Source organism: Epinephelus moara, chromosome 1 (genome assembly GCF_006386435.1).
Source record: "Epinephelus moara isolate mb chromosome 1, YSFRI_EMoa_1.0, whole genome shotgun sequence".
Classification (NCBI taxonomy): Eukaryota; Metazoa; Chordata; class Actinopteri; order Perciformes; family Serranidae; genus Epinephelus; species Epinephelus moara.
The window spans coordinates 20,867,729-20,890,851 of NC_065506.1; the positions used below are offsets into that span (position 1 = coordinate 20,867,729).

Genomic DNA, 23,123 nt, shown 5'->3' on the forward strand with positions numbered 1-23,123 from the left:
TGTCATAAAGTTATAGTTTAGTATGTTAAAAAAGGCATAATATAGTACAGTATAAAAAGTCATAGTATAGTATGTTAAAAAAAAGTCATAGTATAGTTTGTCATAAAGTTATAGTTTAGTATGTTAAAAAAAGCCATAGTATACTATGTTAAAAAAGGCATAATATAGTACAGTATAAAAAGTCATAGTATAGTATGTTAAAAAAAAGTCATAGTATAGTTTGTCATAAAGTTATAGTTTAGTATGTTAAAAAAAGTCATAGTATACTNNTCATAGTATAGTATGTGATAAAAAAAAAGGTCATAGTATAGTATGTGATAAAAAAAGTCTTAGTATAGTTTGTGATAAAAAATCATAGTATAGTATGTGATAAAAAAAAGTCATAGTATAGTATGTTATAAAAAATCATAGTATAGTATGTGATAAAAAAGTCATAGTATAGTATGTGATAAAAAATCATAGTATAGTATGTTAAAAAGTCATAGTATAGTATCCTAAAAAAGACAGTATGGTATGTTAAAAAAAGTCATAGTATAGTATCTTAAAAAAGTCATAGTATAGTATGATAAGTCATAGTATAGTTCGTCATAAAACGTCATAGTATAGTATGTTAAAAAAAGTCGTAGTCCAGTATGTTATAAAAAGTCATAGTATAGTATGTTTAAAAAAGTCAGTATAGTATGATAAAAAAGTCATAGTATAGATCGTCATAAAACGTCATAGTTTAGTATGTTAAAAAAGGCATAGTATAGTATAGTATAAAAAGTCATAGTAATAGTATGTTAAAAAAAAGTCATAGTATAGCATGTTATAAAAAGTCATAGTATAGTATGTTAAAAAAGTCAATATAGTATGATAAAAAAGTCATAGTATAGTTTGTCATGAAACGTCATAGTATAGTATATTTAAAAAAAGTCATAGTGTAGTATGTTAAAAAAAAGTCATAGTATAGTTTGTCATAAAGTTATAGTTTAGTATGTTAAAAAAGTCATAGTATACTATGTTAAAAAAGGCATAGTATAGTACAGTATAAAAAGCCATAGTATACTATGTTAAAAAAGGCATAGTATAGTACAGTATAAAAAGTCATAGTATAGTTTGTCATAAAACGTCATAGTATAGTATATTTAAAATAAGTCATAGTATAGCATGTTAAAAAAAAGTCATAGTATAGTTTGTCATAAAGTTATAGTTTAGTATGTTAAAAAAGTCATAGTATAGTATGTTAAAAAAGGCATAGTATAGTATGTTATAAAAAGTCATAGTATAGCATGTTATAAAAAGTCATAGTATAGTATATTAAAAACGTCATAGTATAGTATGTTAAAAAAAGTCATAGTATAGTTTGTTATATAAAGTCATAGTATAGTATGTCAAAAAGTCATAGTATAGCATGTTATAAAAAGTCATAGTATAGTGTGTTAAAAAACTCATAGTATAGCATGTTATAAAAAGGCATAGTATAGTACAGTATAAAAAGTCACAGTATAGTATGTTAAAAAAAAGGCATAATATAGTATGTTATAAAAAGTCATAGTATAGTATGTTAAAAAGTCATAGTATAGTGTGTTAAAAAAGTCATAGTATAGTATGTTAAAAAAAGTCATAGTATAGCATGTTATAAAAAGTCATAGTATAATATGTTAAAAAACGGCATAGTATAGTATGATTAAAAAAAGTCATAGTATAGTTTGTCATAAAAAGTTATAGTTTAGTATGTTAAAAAAGTCATAGTATAGTATGTTTAAAAAAGGCATAGTGTGTTAAAAAAAAGTCACAGAATAGTGTTTTTAAAAAAAGTCATAGTATAGTATGTCATAAAAAGTTGTTGCTTCTACAACTAGTATTACAATGATTACTGCTGTACCGCCACTGTGTTTGGAGTCCTACCTGAGTGGATGTTCCTCTGGACTTCCTGACAATGGGGGTGTTGGGTTCACGCAGCAGAGACTGGGCAAAGTCTGGCTGCTCCTGCAGCACCTGACGAGACTCATTGACCCCACTGCTACAAAGAGAGGAGGTTGAGAGAAGGCAGGAGTGAGTGGTTTAAGATTGGGAGAAAAGGGGAAGGTAGGGGGGAAATAGGTAAGCAGACAGATAAACCAGCTGTAGTCATAACCAGTAGTAATTGAATGTATGCATTCTCCCCCCTGCCCTCCCCTAAACTCTCTGTCTGAAGTAATAAATTCACACAGATAATAAAAAATTAAATACAAAATTATTATCAAATAGCATAATCAATTATGCAGTACATGTGCTTTCACAAATTTGTTTTGAGTCTATCCTTGGAATAAAAAAACCTGGCCTAGAAAGCATTAACACAAAATTATATACAGAGAGAAAAATAAGGCCTAAAACAAATAAAAATTATCCAGTCTCTCTTCTTACTCTTTGCGTCTGCGTCCATGCAGGAAGCTTGCCCATTCAAAACAGGTCTTCTTACTGCCCACCCAGAAAACTGAGGGAATCCCCACCACCAACATCATCAGATATTTAAGTAGGAACATAACCATGGCTGGACGGCCGGTCTGCTCCACCTAAAGAGAACAAAAAAATTAAATACTGAATCATCCAATAAAGACAACAAACAATGCTGAAATACAGCATGGATTGTAAAAACAGCTACAGAAGGTGAAAATACTTTATTATTGCTTTAAAGTATTGAAGTGCAGGACACATATTTCCTCAAGAGTAACACAGTAAAGAAATATAAAATGCTCAGGATGCCTGTGAAACTACTTGCACATTAAGTAGACCAAAAGTATCCAGCAGTAACAAATGTTTTTGACCCAGTCAGTCAGGATGAATGATGGACAAGTGGAGGTAATCCTAGAAAACCCCAGCTGCTTCAGCAGCTGAACTGCAGCAACTGCTCTCTCCTCAGCTGGTCTTGAACTTTGACGCAGGACACAGTATCTCCCACCAGAGGGCAGGAGCTCACAGCAGATGTGAAGATTGAGAGCTAAGAGCTGCTGTAAGTTTTGAAACATAAATAGAGAGCAAATCTAGGTAGTAGAGAAAGTAATAATATTTTTGAATTAAGTTCTCCTGTGAGTCATGACTTTATCTTTCTGAAAGATAAAACTCCACTGAGGAGCCATCAAACACACAGCAACTGCTGTAATAACAACAAACTGCTGAGGCTGAGCGACCAAAACAATCATAAACACAGCAGAGTCCACTGTGAACAAACCATTACAGAGTCACAGATGGTGCTCTCACGCTGCCATGGTGCTGTGGGGTGTACTGCATGGAAAGTACACAAATATGGGCATTTTGTGTTTTCTTTGATTTTATTTGAATTTTGACTGACATGACTTTTGTAGTAACACAAACAACTATGGACCTTTTAAAATTAACGACCTGCAAAGAGTAGTGGCTACAGACATGATGCCGTACTTAAAAAGATGTGGGTGCAACAAACTTTTCCATTAAAAATAAGTTTATATCCTGGTAATTAATCGTGCTGTTAACAAAGCATTTTCAAACTCACAGCAGCTCCTACAGACAACTCCTATGGTAGGAGGTAATTAGAAGGCATTTATTGCTTTTGAAAGAAGAATTGGTATGCATTAATTAGCTTTAGTCTGTCTCGCCCAGGCTGAGATTAAATGTCTCAGATTTAGGTCCTGAGATAAAACAAGATGCCCTGGGCCTTCAGTAAATTACCACCCATGCACACACGCACACAAATGAAGTCACTTGAACTTGAACAATGGCCGTACAATCTTCAATTATCCAAAAACATGCAATTGTACCCTCTTACACATTTGCACGCAGAAACCCCCAGGGTCAAGATCAAGTAACACATAGCAACACTGAAATTCCAGAGCTACAATAGGACGTAAAGGGGTTCTCTCTCTTTATGAGCTCTCTCACACACAGCTACAGACACATGCATGCACACATAGACTAACAAGTAACATAAGCACTTGCACCTGCCTCCACCCCCTCTCATATAGTCTGTCAGTCACAAATTAGCTGACACTTTTCGATTATGAAACCACTGTAACGGCGCTCAGCAGAATGACGGAAACATAAACAAACACTAAAAGTTTTGTTATCTTATCATTTATGTGTGAAACTGACATAAAGCTTTTGCTGTCTTGTGTGTCTGCACTGTGCACATTTATTAACTCATTAATTTCACAACTAACTGTATTAAAACACCACACACACTCCCACCACTCTTCACAACCGCTACAAAGACGTTATAGATTACAGGCAGCAGAGCATGACTGAGCAGGCCCTGAGAGAGAGACAGACAGACACAGAGAGCGACAGAGAGAGTAGAGGGGTGGAAGGGGGAGACTGAGTGAGAGGTTGAGAGGCTGAAAGAAGTAAGTGTGTGAGAACCAGCAGAGAGAGTGAAAGACAAAGAGACAGAGAGACAGAGAAACAGAGATGGCAGTTTTGTATGGAGTTGGCCTTGAGAGCTGTATTAGCTGAGCTAATGATGCATACAGCGCTCTGCTCCCTCCCCTCCACAGATACCTACCCACTCAGCCACACACATGTGCAACTGGCAGATCTCTCACTCACTCACCCAAACAAGCACACACACTGTGTCTGCTCATGGAAGGTTTATTTCAGGTTATTATTATTTGGGTCTTCTTGTGGGTTTGGCCATTATTAAAGACTAAAGGTGCCAGAACACAAACAAGTCAGATGATAAAACAGGTTGAAACTAATGCAGTCAAATTAATACCCCTAACTGTCAGTTTTAAGAACCCACTACAGAACGACAACCTGATTTAAATTTGATCTACTGTATTTATTTATTATTTTGAGGCTTTTCTTGAAACAACAAATGGTGCATTAGATCTCCAGCAAGGGCCAAGAGAAATAAACTGGGTTGCCCTGCCTCATCTAGATAAAAAGAATGAGTCCCACATAGCAGAGAACTTTTCAATTGATTTGGTTCTCAAGAACCTGAGTCTTTCTATCTGTATGACTGAAATCATGACAGCCATCCACCTCTGGAAGAGAGGGGGAGAGGGTGATTTCCATTCTCTCAAAGTAAGTCTTTTAGCGACAGTCATCCCCCGTATGAGGGACTGCTGCATGGCTGTAGGATGGCACAGAGCGGACTGTGAGCAGCCAAAAATGGTGAGTCCAGCTTTAAATTGAGTGGTTATTTCATAGGCCTTTGTGTGTCAGACAAATATTTTGGGTAAAAATCAAGTAAGTAAAGGGCTGAGTCACAAAGCACGAGACAATGTGTCTTCTGATACGTGACATTTGTCACATAGTGGTGAGACAGAAGGGTAAATATTTGCTTTTTCCAGTTTAACCGCCAAATAAAGTGGTTTAGATCAGTGGTTTTCAAATGGTGTTATGACAAATTATTATTCCAATATTCAACTGGGCCTATACAAACAGTTATGAATGATTTTTTAATTTACTGTATCAGTATGTTGTGTGCCCCAATTTCCTAATAAAGAGGCAAAATGGAATTCAACTTAACTTAAAAAACCTTCTAGGGGAACCTATTTGTCGCCGTTTGCGCAAAGGAATTATTAGTGTGTGTGACACATCAAAAGCCCTGATTGGCAGCCAGTGTGAGGGATGATAACAACTAAAAGGAGAAAGCTGTGAATGGGACAATGGACAATGCACAAAAAGTTTGAAAACCACTGGTTTGGATAATCTGGCTGAACTGCTGAATGTTTACACCTTGTCTAACTGTCTGACTACTCATGTTTTTTACCCGAATGACTTTCTTGTAGCTAATTACCTAATTATGACTTGTCTCCAGATCTCAACAATTAGTCTGGGTGAGTGAGTACATTGTTATCATAACTGATGGCCCAACTGGCCATTGGTCCATTCTTCAGTATGTGTGCACGTCCATGGAGTCTGGAGAAGAATCTCGTGCCCTTATTGACACTGATATGTTTACCACTCTCACACACTCATAAACCCTCATCTTTCCTCTCTGATAAACACACAAGGTATCCAAGCGAATTAATGAGGATAGAAAACACTGAATCCTCCACAGCGGGAAACTGAGTACTTCACTCCAGCCAACTTTGGCAGTGTGACAACACACACTGTTTGTGTGAGTAAGTGAGATACATGGAGAGATCAGGGGGAGTCTGCGTGCTGCAGCAAGAGCTGTGACAGGAATACAGCTGGATGTCGTGTCAAGAGTGTGTTGGCGTATTTGTTTTCAATGTCCAGCTGAGATGACGGGCAGATCCTAAGAAGCCATCTGTTTCTGACAGAAGGTAATAGAATAGTTTTGATGAGCTACTCAACGGGGAGATTTATTTTGTGATATCTGGGGAATTTACAAGATGATCTAAGTATACAGTTACAGTGCAACTGATCACGACTTATTAAGTTATTTATGTGTACTGTTTTAACAGGCAGAGAATCTGGTGGTGTCATTTCTGATCCTCTAGTCTCACCTTCTACCTATACCCAGATATCCTCCCCTCACAAAAACTTAAAATATTAGTCACATCCCTATTAACCGGAGACACACACTTTATCTTGCAAGCATAGCAACATTAGACACTCTCACACAAACACATTTTTCCCTTCTCTCTTTCCTTACCTTGTACGGGCAGGGGATGTGATAGTGCTTGCAGTTCTTCTCCATCCATGTTGTCTCCCAAATCTTCCGGTAGGTGTGTTCGTAGAAGTAGCATCCAATCACAGTCAACAAGGGGACCAGGTAGAGCACCGAGAACACTCCCATACGGATCATGAACTTGACTAGTTTTGTCTGGTTCTCCTTCTCCAGAGGGATCTCCATGCGCACCCGGTTCAGAGCAACAATGCCCACTAATAGGAGAGAGACACCCACCTGAAGAAAGAAGGACGAATGAGAAGTTAGATCCAGTGATCTTATTGATACCAATATTGTAATGGACTCTGCTTATTGGTCCAGTTCTTTAATGATTCCTGGTCAATTTTCTGTGTGTAATAAAGAAGGCCAGAATGAAAAGGGGGAGCTCATGGTCACGCCGAGCTGGCTGTAGCCTGAGAGCGAGCTGTAGCAACAGTCTGTCATCATATAAAATGGATGAAATGAGAGAATATTTGTACAGCATTCATTTTTATGTAGGTTTTCTTAGTCAAAGAAAAACCTGATAAGCCTGCCTGTGTGGCGCTAATGTTATTATAACAGGATATTTTCCCTCAGTAAGGGATGTGCTACTCAGTTGGGAAGCAGTGGAACTTGTGTGTAGAGTGTCAGATACACAGCAATCCTGTAATTTAAGCCCATGTTGCATAGAAAGATGTTATAACACATTGCTGGTGTTTCCACCCTAACCTGAAATGATCATTTTACAGATATTACAAGCGGCAATGTTTTTATCTGTCTTTGTGAAATGAAGCCACGCTTAGGACCGTTTCCTCGTCTCCGCTATGACTCAGTCTTGTTGGAAGTTTCCAGCAGCACAGACGCAAGAGTTTGACGTCATTGTATGTCAGAAACACATGCCGGCATTGGTAGAAGGAATTAAAATGCTCAGCGCCATTCTAGATTTTGATGGATCGAACCGGTTCTTGATTCCCATCTCTATCAGTGACAGATACACATAATTAAAATGAATGATTATTTTTTTAAAGAGTTGAATGAGTAAAAGACCAAAGAACTGTCAATCTTCAACCAGTACATTTACTTATCTATCCATCACTCCATATTCCAGCCAAAAATCTACTCTTGTTTCATTTCATCCACCCACCCATTAATCTGTTCACCCATCCATCCATTCTACTCATCAACTCTTTCATCTGCCCACCCACTCATTTATCTTCTGACTGTACTTACCGCCACATTGAGGCAGAGCGGTGCCAGAACAAACCACCTCAGGGCATCTATGTCATACAGTCCTATGAAACACACTCCACTGATCCCATCTCCTTCAATTTTGTTCAGGGCCAACAGGGTGACAGTCAGGGCCCCTGGAAACCCCCAGGCAACAGCATGGAAGAGGAGGGCTTTCTTCTCGATGGCCTCACTGCCCCATTTAGGCACAGCGGCCAGGAACCAAGTGATTGTCAGTATGACCCACCACATGCTGCCGGCCATGGTGAAGAAATACAGGACCATGAAGAACAGGGTGCACACCTGAGAAAGAGAGAGAGTGGGAGCCAAAACTTTTGATCAGTCATGTAGGAGCAGTCAACAAATCATTAATTAAAGAATTTATGAATAAGTTAATCATCTAATAAGCATCTTACTGGAGTTCATAAGACCTACAATCAAGCTGTCAAATGCTAAGAATGGTTCAAATTCCTACTTAAATATCTGCATCAAATTCAGTATGATCAATCACGTGAGAATAACTGGCTAACTGGTTTTATACTCTGTATCTAAAAATTTAAAACCAAAACTCAACAAAATGAAGAAAGTTAATGATGTAAATGTACATCTTACTACATAAAGTAAACTTACCTTGTTATGTGAGCCCTGTGTTATAGTTGCAGCTCTGAACAGGGACGGGCTGTATGCGTTGCACGCTACCCTGTCTTCCAACAGGAACCCCAGAAAGAAAACCAGTGACACCATGACATAACACACAGCGTAGAAGATTATTGGCCGCTCAGGGTATCGAAATCTAATGGGGTAAAACAAACAAAAGAGCAAGATAAAGAAACAACTAGCAAAAATTCTTTTCACTTTTTTTAAACAAGTGCTTCTTGTGCTTACATTAAAATGTGTGCAATATTTGCAAGTCAAATTTCTAATCACTGAACATTCCATTCAATCCTTCTTGAGTTTAGGAGGCAATCATGCTGTATTAGTTGATGTATAATATCATAAATATTAAGCCATTAAAACCTGGTCACATCGATGAGAAACGTCAGGAAGGTGAAGAGCGTTGCTGACAGACAGAGAGTGGAAACAACTCCAATGAAGTAGCGGATGAAGGTCAGCTCCTGCTGGTCGAAGAACATCGAGGGGCACGGGGCAGAACAGTCCTTCTTGCCCATGAATGTGTAACCCAGGTCTGGGTCGACCTTGAGCTCTCTGGGGCACCAGAAACCGTAGTCTCTCTGGACAGTCATGGATGACTGGTCAGTGGGGTCAGAGCCTGTTAGCAGGTCCTCCGGACGAGGATAGGGCTCGTCACAATCTGGGAACCTGGAAAAGAATGATTATGTCAGATCGTGCAGCTTAATCTGCAATCAATTTTGGTGAGAGTCTTATTGATGTAAATGAGGTGGACAAAATATTTAAAAAAAACAACAACAAACAAACACCTCTAACATAACAAAATACAATTCAGCAGCACCAGAAACTACATTCTCTAAAATGACCTCAAAGCTGAGTCGATACCTTTCAACAAATTCTGTTGATATTACAACCTTCATAACAATAGAATTTATTACAGGGGTGTATTAGAGTGCATTCATTTCAACTAGGTGTACCTAATAAACTGGCAACCAAGTGTAGACACATAAGTAAAAAAGCTAATAGAACAGACACATAAGATATGGCCAGATACCAGCAACATAGCTAGATTGAAATGTTTTAAAAGGTGAGACAGCGAAGAAGATAAAGAGGAAGAAAGGGGGGCTGCTGTATGGAAATAAGGGAGGAGAGGTGACAGTCAAAGAAAGTGAGAACAGTGACAAGGTGCTGAAGTTTAGAGTTAGGCTTGGCTTGATGTGGGGTTGCTGTTGGCAGGAGTTCAAAGACAAGCAGCGGGCACAGGAGCAGTGCGGTATACGCAGAACATATACTGCAGGCTCAGTCCTGCGCAAATACACTGTATATATTCAAAATAAACCAAAATAATATTACCAACTGTATTATCTCAGATGCTTCAACACCCTGTTTGTGAAGACACTGTTTATATTTTCAAGTACTGAGCTGATTTAAAATGTAGCACACATACACACCTGCTACACTCCATGTCATCTGGCCAGGCTACTCCAAATACCTCCATGAGTTTGTTGCACTCATCCTTGGCCCGCTGGCAGAGGGATCGACACGGCATAGACACCTGACCGTATGCAGCACACACTGGAGCATACAGGGCGCACAGGAACATCCTCAGGTCGGCACTGCACACTAAGTTCACCATGGGATGAAAAGGCTGCGGAGAAGATAGGGGGAGGGGAAAAATGAACTTTTTTTATTTCATGTTTTGGTCTACCACAAAGCTCTAAGATGTGAAATGAAAGCATTGGCAGGTACAAAATAGTGTATCATAGTTACACAATGGTCCCAAAGCTCTCCTGCAAACACCCACATACTCAATCTTTCCAATGTAACATCCCAATATCAGCGAGAACAAGCTTGACAAGGTTGTTATTAAATCTGTCATGCGTGTGGGAATGAAGGGTAAAGTGAACTGCTATCAGTGGCAAATATGAGAAGGCTCACATGTAACCTGAAATAGCCATCAAAGAGGATGGAGGGAGTGCCAGAAGGAGGACAAATGTGTTCTATCTCCTCTGCTGCAACTTATACTACTCAGTATACCATCAATATTTAGAGGCTCATGAAATATGTATAGCAGCAATCATATTACCAAACATCCCTTTGAAGTAGGGGACGTCTAAGACCGACCTCTGAAGGCTGAGCCACAGCCATATGTCAACATACACTGAACAAACAGCAGGGCTATCCACACAACTAAAGATTATTGATTCTGGTCCTTGTAGTCATATTCTTAAAGGTTAAAGAGTCAGGCTTGTGACCTTCAGGCTGCTCATTCAAATTCTCAGAATTACTGAGAAATGCGAGTGATGGAAAAGAGAAAAAAACACCCTTAGCGTTTTCTTTAACAACTACTGCTGACATATCCCTGAACAAATACTCCATGTGGAGCTCATTTATTTGTTATTCTGTGTAAAAACAGAAAGGCGATGGCTCAACTGCCAAAGGGCACTCAAGCACTGTGGGCAGTAATGCAACACCTCTCTTCTGTTGATGAAGTTTAGCTGGTGGCTACTTCCGCTCACGCTGACAAGTGAATAATTCATCAATTTGTTCCAAAAAACCTGCTGTTCCGTAGAAATTAAATTAGGCTTGGAATACTGAAAATGCAAAGTATGACATTTTAAAATATGCACCAAGATGATTCGTGAATATGTACACAGATTTAAAACTGAGTAGCTCTCAGCTCTTTCTCTGTCTCTCAAGTCACAGCCTGGTTTGTGAGCTTCATTTGAAAAGAGAACTATGTTTCAGTGAGGATGAGTATCAATAGACAGACACTTAACTGTTTGGTGGCAAATGCTTTGAACTTAATTAGAAGGACTTTAATTTAATAAGTCTTAACTTAATGTTAAACACCTGTAAAAAGTTCTGCTTTTGTGTAATACGCACCATAGCTAAACAATTAATCACATTCAAACCAACATCATAGTGTAATAGAATGCAACTTTTAAAGTGCAAAAGCTGCAATTTCAAAAAAAAAAAAAATAATACACTAAAATGTTGATGCTTCACAAACATTTTCAACCAGGCAGCACAGAAGATCTGTACAATCAGCACAGTTTGAAGGTGGACACTCAAGATTAGTGTCACCAATTCAGTGTCTAACCAAATGTCTCCACTTCTGTTCTTGAGATATGATGTTGACTAATGGTGAAAATAGTATTTCTGCAGAACACTATGATGTCACAAGGAACTGACCTTTGACCTTTTGGATATAAAAGTCATCACTTCATAATTTTACCCCATTAGACATTTGTGGTATATTTTGTGAGTTAAGGCCAAAAACATTTTTTGTGAGGTCACAGTGACCTTCCCACAAGGTGTTCTTGAGATATCGTGTCACAAGAATTGGATGTTTGGATGGACGGACAACCCCCAACCATGATGCCTCCAGCCACAGCTGTCGCCACTGCAGAGGCAGAAGTAAACTGCGTCGCAAGCTTTGATGCTTGAACTACTACTGATTGACAATGGCCAAGGCCGGGTTTAAGTGCAATCCACATACTGACAAATTCCATTGCTTGCTGTAGTGAGTGTGTAGTTGAGTAAGTGAGAAAGGGAGAGTGATGGTGGATACGCCAAGAGCTGTTGGCAATCGGAGAGTGCGTGTAATTCCTGATCACAGTCTAGAAGCTAAAGCAGGAATGGTTATTGGTGTAACGAGGCGAGTGGTAGAGCCATAGTCTGTGTGCACTTTGTGTGATTTCTTACTGTAACTGACTGGAGATTAGTTAGATTAATATTTGTTTTTCATATGTTGTTCACACCTGTCCTGTTGTTCTGCAGTGCTTTGCTGCCTTTTTTGATTTCATCTAGTAAGTCATGATGGTTATAAAACATGTTTACAAGGCTTGACGTGACAAGTTATAATATTCTTCTGAAATGCAGGTTTTTACAATTCAATAGCTAAATAAAGATAAGTTATTTATACTAATTTATGCATCAATTCATCTCATTTCACGATGGCCTTCCTTAAAAAGCAGTGTACTGGTATGTTGACTCTATCCAATGTTGTGTTGGTTGGACTATAGAATGGTTTATTGCAAATAATGGATAAGAAACTTAAAAAAAAAAAATCTGCATCGCAATCACAATATTAGTCTAAACAAATTGCAATTAGATTATATCCCCATATCGTTGAGCTTTGATACGCACACCCAATATATTCAGCTTTTTTTTTCTTTTAATTTTATATACTTTATTAATCCCCCTGAGGTAAAATTTAATTTTTTCACTCTTTTTGTCATTAACACACAGGTCCGAAAGACACACACATGCACAAACAGGACCTATACATGCACAAAGTGGAGAGATGTCAGAGTGAGGGGGCTGCCTTGGTCAGGCGCCCCGAGCAGTTGGGGGGTTCGGTGCCTTGCTCAAGGGCACCTCAGCAGTGCCCAGGGAGGTGAACTGGGACCTCTCCAGCCACCAGTCCACGCTCCATATTTGGTCCGGGCAGGGACTCGAACAGGCGACCCTCCGGTACCCAACCCAAGTCCCTATGGACTGAGCTACTGCCGCTACCTTACTGATGTGCTCATATATCAACAACCATCAAAATTGTGTGCACTGAGCGCTGTTAGGGTTATGTGTGCAAAATGACCTGCATCTGTTCAGCTATTCAAAAGTCCATATTATCTGGCTGCACCAAAGCGTTTTCAATGCAGCTTTTAAAAGAGAAATCAGAGCAGAACTGTGACAGCAATGACTCGAGACTACAACAATCAGCAACGTGTGTTTGTGTGGCTGTGTATATAAATCACGTGTACATGGGACACATAACAGCACACTGACATTGATTGCTTGCCACAAAAGCTACAGAATATGTTTGCAGACTGTATGAGTGAATTTGTGCAAATACCCATGCATCAGTGAACGTGTATGTGTGCGTGTGTGTGTATGTTTTATGCATGTCTCTGTGTGGAACCAGGCCTTGTGAGTGTGTTTTGATTGTTCTGAATTGCTGTGTTCTAGATCAGCACATTGGAGAAAAGGTCCACCAGTAAATGGGTGCAGCAGTGCATGAGCTGTGTGACATAGTTTTGAGTATTGCACAGACACATGTAGGCAGGCACACACACACACACACATACACACACCACTCTGCTCCGTTCAATAATTCACGCATTTTACAACCCATGCGTTTCCTTGAGTGTGGACACGCAAGCTTCTCTGTGCAGGGATGTAAAACACATGAGCTCTGATTGTGGACTAAACCTCATGAAATCCAGTGTGCCCTGCATATGAACCACAACATTCTAAATACATAATTATGTTTGGCTGTTAAATATTGAATGTGTTAACATGCTCATTAGTATCCTGCATTTGAGTCTGCGTGCATTTGTGTCTTTATTTCTCTTCATCTCAATCACTATGTACTTGTAATATACAGTGGAGAATTGGTGGAAAAGAAATAGGGCTGGGTGATAAAACAATAACAATTAACAATAATGATCTCAATACAATTTTGATCTTCTCGATGAAGATATAATAATGATCAATAAATCCTCCATATACACCACCCATATGCCTGCAGAGGAGGACGATAATTCACCTTAACCACCAGTTGCCATGCTCCATTAAGTAGAAAAAAAAAAGAAGAAGTAGTAGCAGTAGTAAAAGAAGACGAGACCGCCTACTAATGCTTTAATCATGGATAACATTGTTGGGCTACCCTATGATTGAATTTGCCACATATTGTTAGCTACAGTAGCTGTATAATCGACTCATTTAATGCTAATAGTAAGTTAGCAAGTTAATGTGACTGACTTGCGGCTATTTAATTAGAATGATGTAACATAACGTGACTAAAGGTTACATGATAAACTTTAAAACATATCCTCATCAGTTAACATGATTTCTGCCCTTTCATTGGCAAGAAGCAATCCCACGCTGCCTGAAAATGTTATCAAACTCCGTCTTTTGTTATTGTTTTGTTTGAGAAACAGCAGAAATTAATATAGTAATATAGTAAAACTTGTAGAGAAAGTACTGACCCAAGTTGAGATTTTTGTCTATTTATTTTGTTTACATTGTCAGTTAAAACACAATATATACATATATATATATATATATATATATATATATATATATATATATGTATATATATAAACAGTCTGTAGAAAGAGTTTGGCCAGAATTAAGATTTCTTTGTCCACTTATTGTTTTATTTATTGACATTATTTTGATTATAATTGTTTTGAAGCTACATCAGATTTAACGATAATACACTGGATTTATATAGCGCTTTTCAGGATACTCAAAGAAATGTTCTGCCATTTGACAAATGTTGGTCACGTTCTGACAATAAATAACAGTTTAAACCACAATTCACTGTATGGATTCTTCAACTTTTACTCAGAAACAAAAATCAGACTTTAAACTTGAAAGAAACAATTTGACTTTTTAAGCCTGATAATTATCAATATTAGGGCTGCAACTAACGATTATTTTCATTGTCGATTAATCTGTCGATTATTTCTTCGATTAGTCGACTAATCATTTTATCGAAAAATGTGTTAAAATGTTGAAAAATGTCGGTCTGTTTCTCCCAAACCTCAAAATTATGTCATCTAATGTCTTGTTTCGTACTCACACCAAAGGGTTTTAGTTCACCGTCATGGGAGTGTGTGTAAAGCTGCCAATATTTCAACATAAGAAGCTGCAATAAGAGTATTTTGGGGTACTTTTATAGTACTTTTCTATGAAAAATGACTCAAACCGATTAGTCGATTACTAAAATAGTTACCGATTATTTTAATAGTCGATTAGTCATCGATTAGTCGATTAATCGTTGCAGCCCTAATCAATATTGACTGATAGAACTTTTTTTTATGGTGATGGTTTTTAGCCATACCGCCCAGCATTAAGGAGAGGTGCTGCCTCCTTAACAATTTTAATTGGGATGCCTTAGTAACTGTACAGGACTGTGCCTGATCACAGGACTGATCAGACTCTTATTTGAACATCACAATAAAAGAGGATGGCCTGACTTATGGCCTGGCTACATGGCTAACCAATACTATCAAATATGTTTCATATTCATAACTGAAACAATGTGGTGTGTAGGGATCTAACATTCAGTTACAACACCAGTAGCCAATGAGTCCCAAACTTTAGGCATTGTGTTCTTTATTAATAATAGTAATGGAAACCAGTTAACAACCATTTATCAATTTTAAAACCTGTATAATTTGAGAGCCCTCTGTAGTCTCAGCTCGCACAAATAAAGTTGTTGTCGTTTTGTTTCTTTTGATCTTCTGAGTGCATATATGTGCATGCTACATTTACTATAAGTCAGTGACAACAGATTTGTCAGAGTGGCTACGATTTCATTACAGGTACTGATGTCCGTTATATATGTGTGTCATTGCCTCAGTTACATCTATGTGTGCAACACTCCATCCTAGACTTGACAGCATAGTGTGAGCCTGAGTACAATTCAGAGACAACACATTATCATTGCAATCTGTGATAATGTGCCTGATGCAAAGACTTTTTCAACATTAATTAGGATCTAAAAGGTTTTTGTTGCCCTCAACAAAAATATTGGCATCACTCTGAAGAACGGCCTGTCTGTCCCTGTCTGTCCACCTCTCTCACTCATACTTCCGGTACAAGCCTGAGGCCACACTTAACTGAGTGGTAGTTGCTTTCTGCATGGGTTTCTCTGCCCAGCAGAGTGTAGCCTTTCTTCATGCCTCCTCATACTAACTGTGCTGTGAATATGTGTGTTGCTACCAAATTGTGTGCCCCCATTCTGCCCATTTCTCCCGTGCATGTAGGGTTACGCATATGTGTGTGTGTGTGTGTGTGTGTGTGTCTGTTCTTGTATTCTGGGTAAGTATGTCCCAGTTATCATGGTTGCTAGTGTGTGAGTATACACGGCTTATGTGCGTGCACAAGTCAGCGCGTGTGTGCAGATATCTGTGTGCAATTATTCTGACAGTCAGGGCAATTGCCCCCCATCTTCCACCACAAAGAGAATATTGATATTAAGTGGCCTAACTGTGCCACCCAACGAGAGAGGAGGGGGCAGGCAATCAGCTTTCCACAGAGGGCGACTAGAGTGAATTGTCTGGCACTTTGTAGCCAGTTGTGATGGAGGGGAGGGGAAAGGAAAGCAGGAAAGCCCTGAGGTTGCAGACTGCTACTAAAGGACGGAAAGATGTAGGAGAAGGAGGCAAGGAATGGAAGAGGAGGACACAAGAGAAAAAGGAAATGAAGTGCATCAGCTCTCTGCAATAGATGCTTGTGTCTTTCTGCCCTTCCTTTAATGTGTAGCAGACTGAATCCACTTAATAACATTGGATGTAAAAACCTCATACCAGCCATAAAGGCTGCATGAGAGCAAGAGGACAATCGGCAATATGACAAACTCATTGACCACCCTGCCTCTCAATGCTCAAGGAGTGACCGACAAGCCCAGTAGGCCACTCCTGCACCCACTGTATAGTACACTATCTAACACATGAATGAATGACTCTGTACACAACAATCCCATTGCCCAGAACACAAGTGAATTCTTCTGATTGTGTTTTTAAATTAAGGATTTTGTATACAGACATTTCAGACTATTTTCCTGTATTTTAATTCACTTAAGAAAATGGTGGTAAACAAAGAATGCCTGAAGTTGAAGCATGCTATTGAATATTTAGTGAAGGAAATATTGAACAATTCAAGTCAATGATTGAGGGTGTTGCATGAGAAAATATCTATATTGGCATACAAATCATTTACACATCATTTCACATTTTTACAAATGTTTTCCTAGGAGGCTAGCCTTCACACTAATTACTGGCCAGTTTCTTTACTACCTTGCTCTTTCAAAGGCTTGGTAAAGCTTGTCTATGACTATCAAAACACCTAACAACATCCTGTATAGACATCAATCTGGATTTTGAAAAAATCCTTCAACATTTATGGCTCTCCTTTGACTTAAGGATAAAATCACCATGGCATTGGACAGGAACACATTTGCAATTGGCATTTTCTTAAACCTATCAAAAGCATTTGATACAGTAGATCATACAATTCTTATATCCAAAAATCACCGTTATGGCTTTCAGAATGTGGTTACCAGTTGGCCTGGTGATTACCTTAGGAACAGAGATCAGTATGTATCTAAAAATAATTGTATCTCAAATCAAACTATATTGTGGAGTGCCTCAAAGATCTATACTTGGGCCTCTGATTATCATAACTACTTGTTTTGTCTCTTATATTGTCATATTAAGGAGAGAAATACCATTCGTATTAGAATAGATTAGAAATTCTAGAGGGGAGGTTTTCACTATAAGCGCCTTCTGGTTTCTTACCTCACCTGCACAATCCCTGCTGTTTATTTTTATATACTTGTTTTCATCATATCTTGTGTAAAAATAAAAGTCAAATTCAACACTGGAGAGAATTTGCTTCCAGTCATTACAGACAATAGGTACACTAACTATGACTGATTAATGAGATAGGTGGAGTTCATTTGAACTTGGCTTGTATAGCCTAAATCATATGAATTTAAAAAGCACTGCAATGACCGACCAAATTAATTTGCTGAGAAATGTGCTTCACCACAGACAAGAATTTTATTTTCTGTTGCCTCCAATATGCAGGCACCCAAGCATGGCCCTCCACTTAAATGGTAAATGGACTGCACTTGCATAGCGCCTGCCTTCCAACCACTCAAAGTGCTTTTACATCATGTCACATTCACCCATTCACACACACATTTACACACTAGTGGCTGNCCACCCACACCCACCCACACACACACCCACCCACCCACAAACACAGTCATGATGTAGACATAAAAACATGTGGCAGAGCGCAGAGCAACCAGGTGAGGAAACAATACCGATTATTGTTTCCTTCCCTAATTGACCAATTGTCAATTAGTGGACAACCCGCTCTGCCCCTGAGCCACAGCCATCTACCATCCATGAGTGAGTGAGTGACCACAACTTCTGACTGACAGAACAGTCCTACCATCCCTAAACATTAAAAAGGGTCCAGCTAAAAAAATACTAACTAAAGATTGCAGTGAACAAGCATCTACTGAGGAGACAGACTGATCATGGAATGCGAAAATGGGAACAAAATGCAAACAGGCATCTGACAATTACAGTTCACATGCTAAATGTGAGCTACGCCTTCTCTTTTCAACTAAAACTCTGCTCAAAACTGCATGATAAAAAGTCAAAACTAAAAAGCTGACTGTGATTTCTTTTTATAGCTCAAATAAACCTTCATAATGCAGAAAATAAATTACAATCTACTGTCAAAGGTCATCATGCAAACCACATGTTACCAAAAAGCCATCCATCATGCAATGCTTCAGCTTGACATATCCCCCACATAGCTTTAAAGTGGTATGAATAGTGGCTTGACCTCAGCCATTTGGCAAATATATTTGTGAGAACCATTTTAGGAACATTGTCACGTTCATAAATTCATTCTTCATAAGTGCCTCTACTGCAGCATGAGTGCTGATGATTCAACTGCTGTGTGGGGAAACCTGATGCCATCCCAGAGTTATAATGGTGTGTACATAATCAAACATTTATTATTACCATTATTTGCACCTATTATTTATCATTATTAGAAGAAAAAAACACTACTTTTAGCTAAAATAACTTGGAAATTTTAATTTGCTTAATAATAATGCACACCCAGAGACTGACAAGAATACCCCGCCGTCTCTCCTACTGCAGTCAACAACAAAAACACATTTCCATTTGACATCTATAAATAGATATGCAGAAAAATATCACATTGCCCAAACCACAGACAGACACTAATAATGCTATACAAAAAAACACTGGTAGGCTAGAAATATACAATGCAGGGCTGAAAATCAAATTCAAAAATTAAATAAAAGATGTATTAGTATGTGTGAGTGTGTGATTTGGACAGGCCATTGTGAGCGCTCGGAATAAGAGGCAGGGAGGGTTTTTTGACACAGAAGAAAATGAGAAAAAGGCCCCTGACTGGTCCACCTCTTGTTCAATAGAGGGATTAAGTTTCTTTCTCTTTACTCCCTCTCTCCAAAGAAACCCAGGGGGAGGGAAGGAGAAAGAAATAGGAGGGGAAAAAAACTTAAAAAAAAAACAAAAAAAAAACGGAAAACAAAAAACAGAAAGTAAGTCATATGATTAACAGTCACGTAAGCAAGCTATGCTTTTTGCAAACAACAGACAGATATCAACAACTGATATAAAGTTGCTAGCAAGAAGAAAGCACTACATAGAACATCAAAAGTAAAGGGGGTGTTAACATGTGTATACTTCTGCATCTGGTTGAATAGTGTCCTGTTAAGTGGGTGTGTTGGGGATTAAAACCTATATATGGTGACAATACAACAGAGTCCTGTTGCACATTACTTAAACTACAGTCATCAGCTAGCCTGTTAGCACGAGAAATGCTAAGCTGAAATTCTGGAGGTTACTGATCCCTGTTCTATGGCTTCTGTTTCCTATTGACAATCCCCTCAGGGAAAGAATTAGATTCACAACCCTAATTTTCTCCTTACTTATTACACAATAATAAATCATTTCAGAATTATACTGATGATGATGAGTGGTGAGATAAGATGTTTCGTTATTTTGTTCCATTTTCAAGTGTCTCTTTACATGGTTTGCAACTTAAGACTTCAATAAACAGTTTAATCAAAGTTGATCAAACCACAAAACACACTGATGACGGTGAAAACACCCAAGCAGACTAAAAGCCCCACTTATCTGTTAAACTAATTCTGTTTTTTATTGCTCCACTCCCCCCTTCTTTCCATTTTACTCTCTGTCCTTCCTCCCTCTTTCTCCCCACTCTCCTTTTGAGGCAAGAAGAGGGTGGCGTTGCACTGATCTCAGATTCAAAACAGGAAAAATTACATCGGTTTTGGGAATGTGTAGTATATTTAAGTACTCTGTTTAATCAAGGAGAAATTAAGCCTGTGTGTGTGTGTGTGTGTGTGTGTGTGTGTGTGTGTGTGTGTGTGTGTGTGTGTGTGTGTGTGTGCGTGTGTGTGTGTGTGGTTAAGCCAACGCTGCAGAAACTTGTACGCATTTCCAAGTGTATGAGGAGGAGGAGGAGGAGGAGGAGGAGAGAGGGAGGGCTGGAGGAAAAAAGGAGAAAAACTGGAGTGGCATGGAGAAAAGAGTGGTGGTTTCCTTGTGGATTAGGGAGTCAAATGGATTGGAAGGAGTGTTTAGAGTGTGAGAACCTGAGACGGACACACACATACACACATCCTGAAACTGTCACCAGCTTTGTGTTGTGGTCAGATCAAGGTGACAGGCTGCTGGGTCTGAGCCTCTAAAGAAACAGCTCCTGAACTGGCAGCACTGCCTTTAAAAAAGAATCCCAACTCAGTGTTCTGGGATTCAACATAGTAAAAATATCAAATGTGCAGTCTCTTATCTGGTCCTGGATTTCCACATTAACTGACGCTGTCTTTTGCCGTGTCTTATCAGTGCTTTTCATTGACTTTATATTGTGTTAATAATTACTAAGTGCTCTTTTGAGTGCTAAATTACGATGCAGAAAACCACTCAAATTGCAAATCTGATAATCTAAACTGCTATTAATCGAGTGAAAACTATTCTAAAAGCAAAGTGTTTTTAAAATTCAGGAATATTTTTAGTCTGCTTAGAAATCATTGGCGTGCATGTTTTGCTTATAAATGTTTTTGAAACATTTATTTGCACTGACTCTTGTCTATCACATAACAAATCAGCAACCTCAATCCCTTGAACCTGCACTTTAAAAGGACTAAAGTGTTGATCTTTTAATGCACTTATAGATGCACTGCACCATTTCTTGCACCTCTTTCAAACAGATGAGGAGGAATTTAGACGAGAAATATCAGGCTTTTTGCTACTAAACCTTGCCGAAGTCCATCTGGACACATCGCCCTAACACACTCTCTATATCTTTTTCGTGCCATCTATGTCTCGCACTGTAACTCACTCTCAAATCAGTCGGTCGGGCCCTGCAGCACAGATGCTGTCAGACCACATCAGCTCTACATCCATTAGCCAGGCTACAATATAACATCCTTCCAACATTCCCTCTCCACTAGCTATTGCAACTAAATCCTCCATTTCTCTCAGTCTTTCTGCAGAAACTCATTTTCCCATTTGAGTCCGCCTGTCTGCTGCAACTCGATTCCTCTATTTTTCCTCCCAGCACTCAAACTATTAACTGCATCCTCCTTTATTGCATCCATATATTAGAGCCAATTACATGCTCACTCTCTCCCTCTCCACAGCATAAGAGAAGTGCATCGTTTCAGCTCACAATCACGTCGCAATTTCATGATCCCTCCATCTCCCTCTCCTTCACCAGCTTACCTCCGATTTTCTATATTACTCTCTGAGAGTAGCATTGTTGTCTTGCTGCTGCCTTTCCCTGCTCTAATCTCAACACACATTTCTACTTTCTCACTCAGTAAGGCACGCATGATTAACGTGTTCATAGAGAAACTCACACCACAACTCACACACACATACACACACTTTCTCTGGCTATGTGCCTGCCTCTTCACTCCTCTCACAGGCTCGTGAGAGAGACAGGCGTTGGCCATGAATAGATGAACTGCACAGACCGCGATGCTCTCCTCCCTAATCTCTGAAAAGACAGTCAAGAAAGGGGCACCCTTCTCTCACACTCTCTCCCGCTTTCATTCATTTGTTCGTTTATCCGTGTCCATCCATCGTTCGCTCGGGAAGACCGGACAAAGCCGTTAATGGCATTCCCCTTCACGTTCACTTCCCCTCCTCCTCTCCTCCTATCTTCTTTCTCCCGTATTCATCTCTTATTTTCCTTGCCTCCCATTTACTCCTGGCAATTACGCTGACATGCACTTGTCCACCTCCTCCACTTTGTCTTCCAAAATCAGCATTCACTGACTTCCACTACTTTTTTCTATCCTGTCATTTCATGTTTGACAAAAACTACTTAGCAACACCATCAACATGCTCTCTTTGCTTCTTCATGTCTTAAACCCAGTGGACCTTTTCTGCCTTGGTTTCTTTTCTGTCGCCAAACTTGTATTTTAACTCATCATTCTCCTAAATTTTCTCATTTACTGTTTCTCTGCTATGAAATCTTAGTACCAGTCCCATCAGTTTGAACCTCGTTTCTCCCTGTTTGACATTATTGTAATTTTTTGTGGGGAGCTTCTTTGCCTTTTTTTCTTTCTAAAAAATGACAAACAACCATGATTTACTGTATTTCTAGTCTGACTCGATCTCAAGATTTTAGTCTGGAATTACTCACTCAGAAATACTCAGGCCTGGTGAGATATTTAACATCCAAATCAACAAATATTTAAATGACAATACGGTTCACTGTTTCTTTAAACACTTCAACTTTGTGAACAACTAAATTTCATCTTTGTAGATATGACTCTATGAATGTGAGAGCCATTTTTTGCCTCCCATGTATCCGCTGATTTAGGTGGATAGTTTTAGCTCGGTTCCATGTGGAAAATGTCACATTAACCACTCCTAGCAGCAGCCACTGCCACAGCTTTTGTGTTGACTGAAAATGACCTTGACAGTACGTTAACGTCACTTGCTGACTGGCGAGGGCAAAATAAGACACCCTCCCTTTACCAACAAGTAATCTACTTGGACACAATGTCAGGGAGCATGAATAAAGACTAACAAAATGGCAAAGCAGTCCGAGGCTCAGGCTAGGACAGTTAAGGAGAAAGATA

At 38.9% G+C, this 23,123-nt stretch overlaps 1 protein-coding gene across 1 annotated transcript in view; it reads right to left on the reverse strand.

The window, feature by feature from the left end:
- Window positions 1–23,123, reverse strand: part of LOC126394685 (frizzled-3-like) — a 40,186-nt gene that overhangs the window by 4,073 nt on the left and 12,990 nt on the right. The window contains exons 3-9 of the mRNA XM_050051679.1: window positions 9,865–10,061; window positions 8,801–9,103; window positions 8,414–8,576; window positions 7,787–8,086; window positions 6,563–6,814; window positions 2,389–2,537; window positions 1,891–2,005 (exon numbers count right to left, since the gene is read on the reverse strand). Of these exons, the coding sequence (XP_049907636.1) occupies window positions 1,891–2,005; window positions 2,389–2,537; window positions 6,563–6,814; window positions 7,787–8,086; window positions 8,414–8,576; window positions 8,801–9,103; window positions 9,865–10,061 (1,479 nt within the window). The remainder of the gene's footprint in view (window positions 1–1,890; window positions 2,006–2,388; window positions 2,538–6,562; window positions 6,815–7,786; window positions 8,087–8,413; window positions 8,577–8,800; window positions 9,104–9,864; window positions 10,062–23,123) is intronic.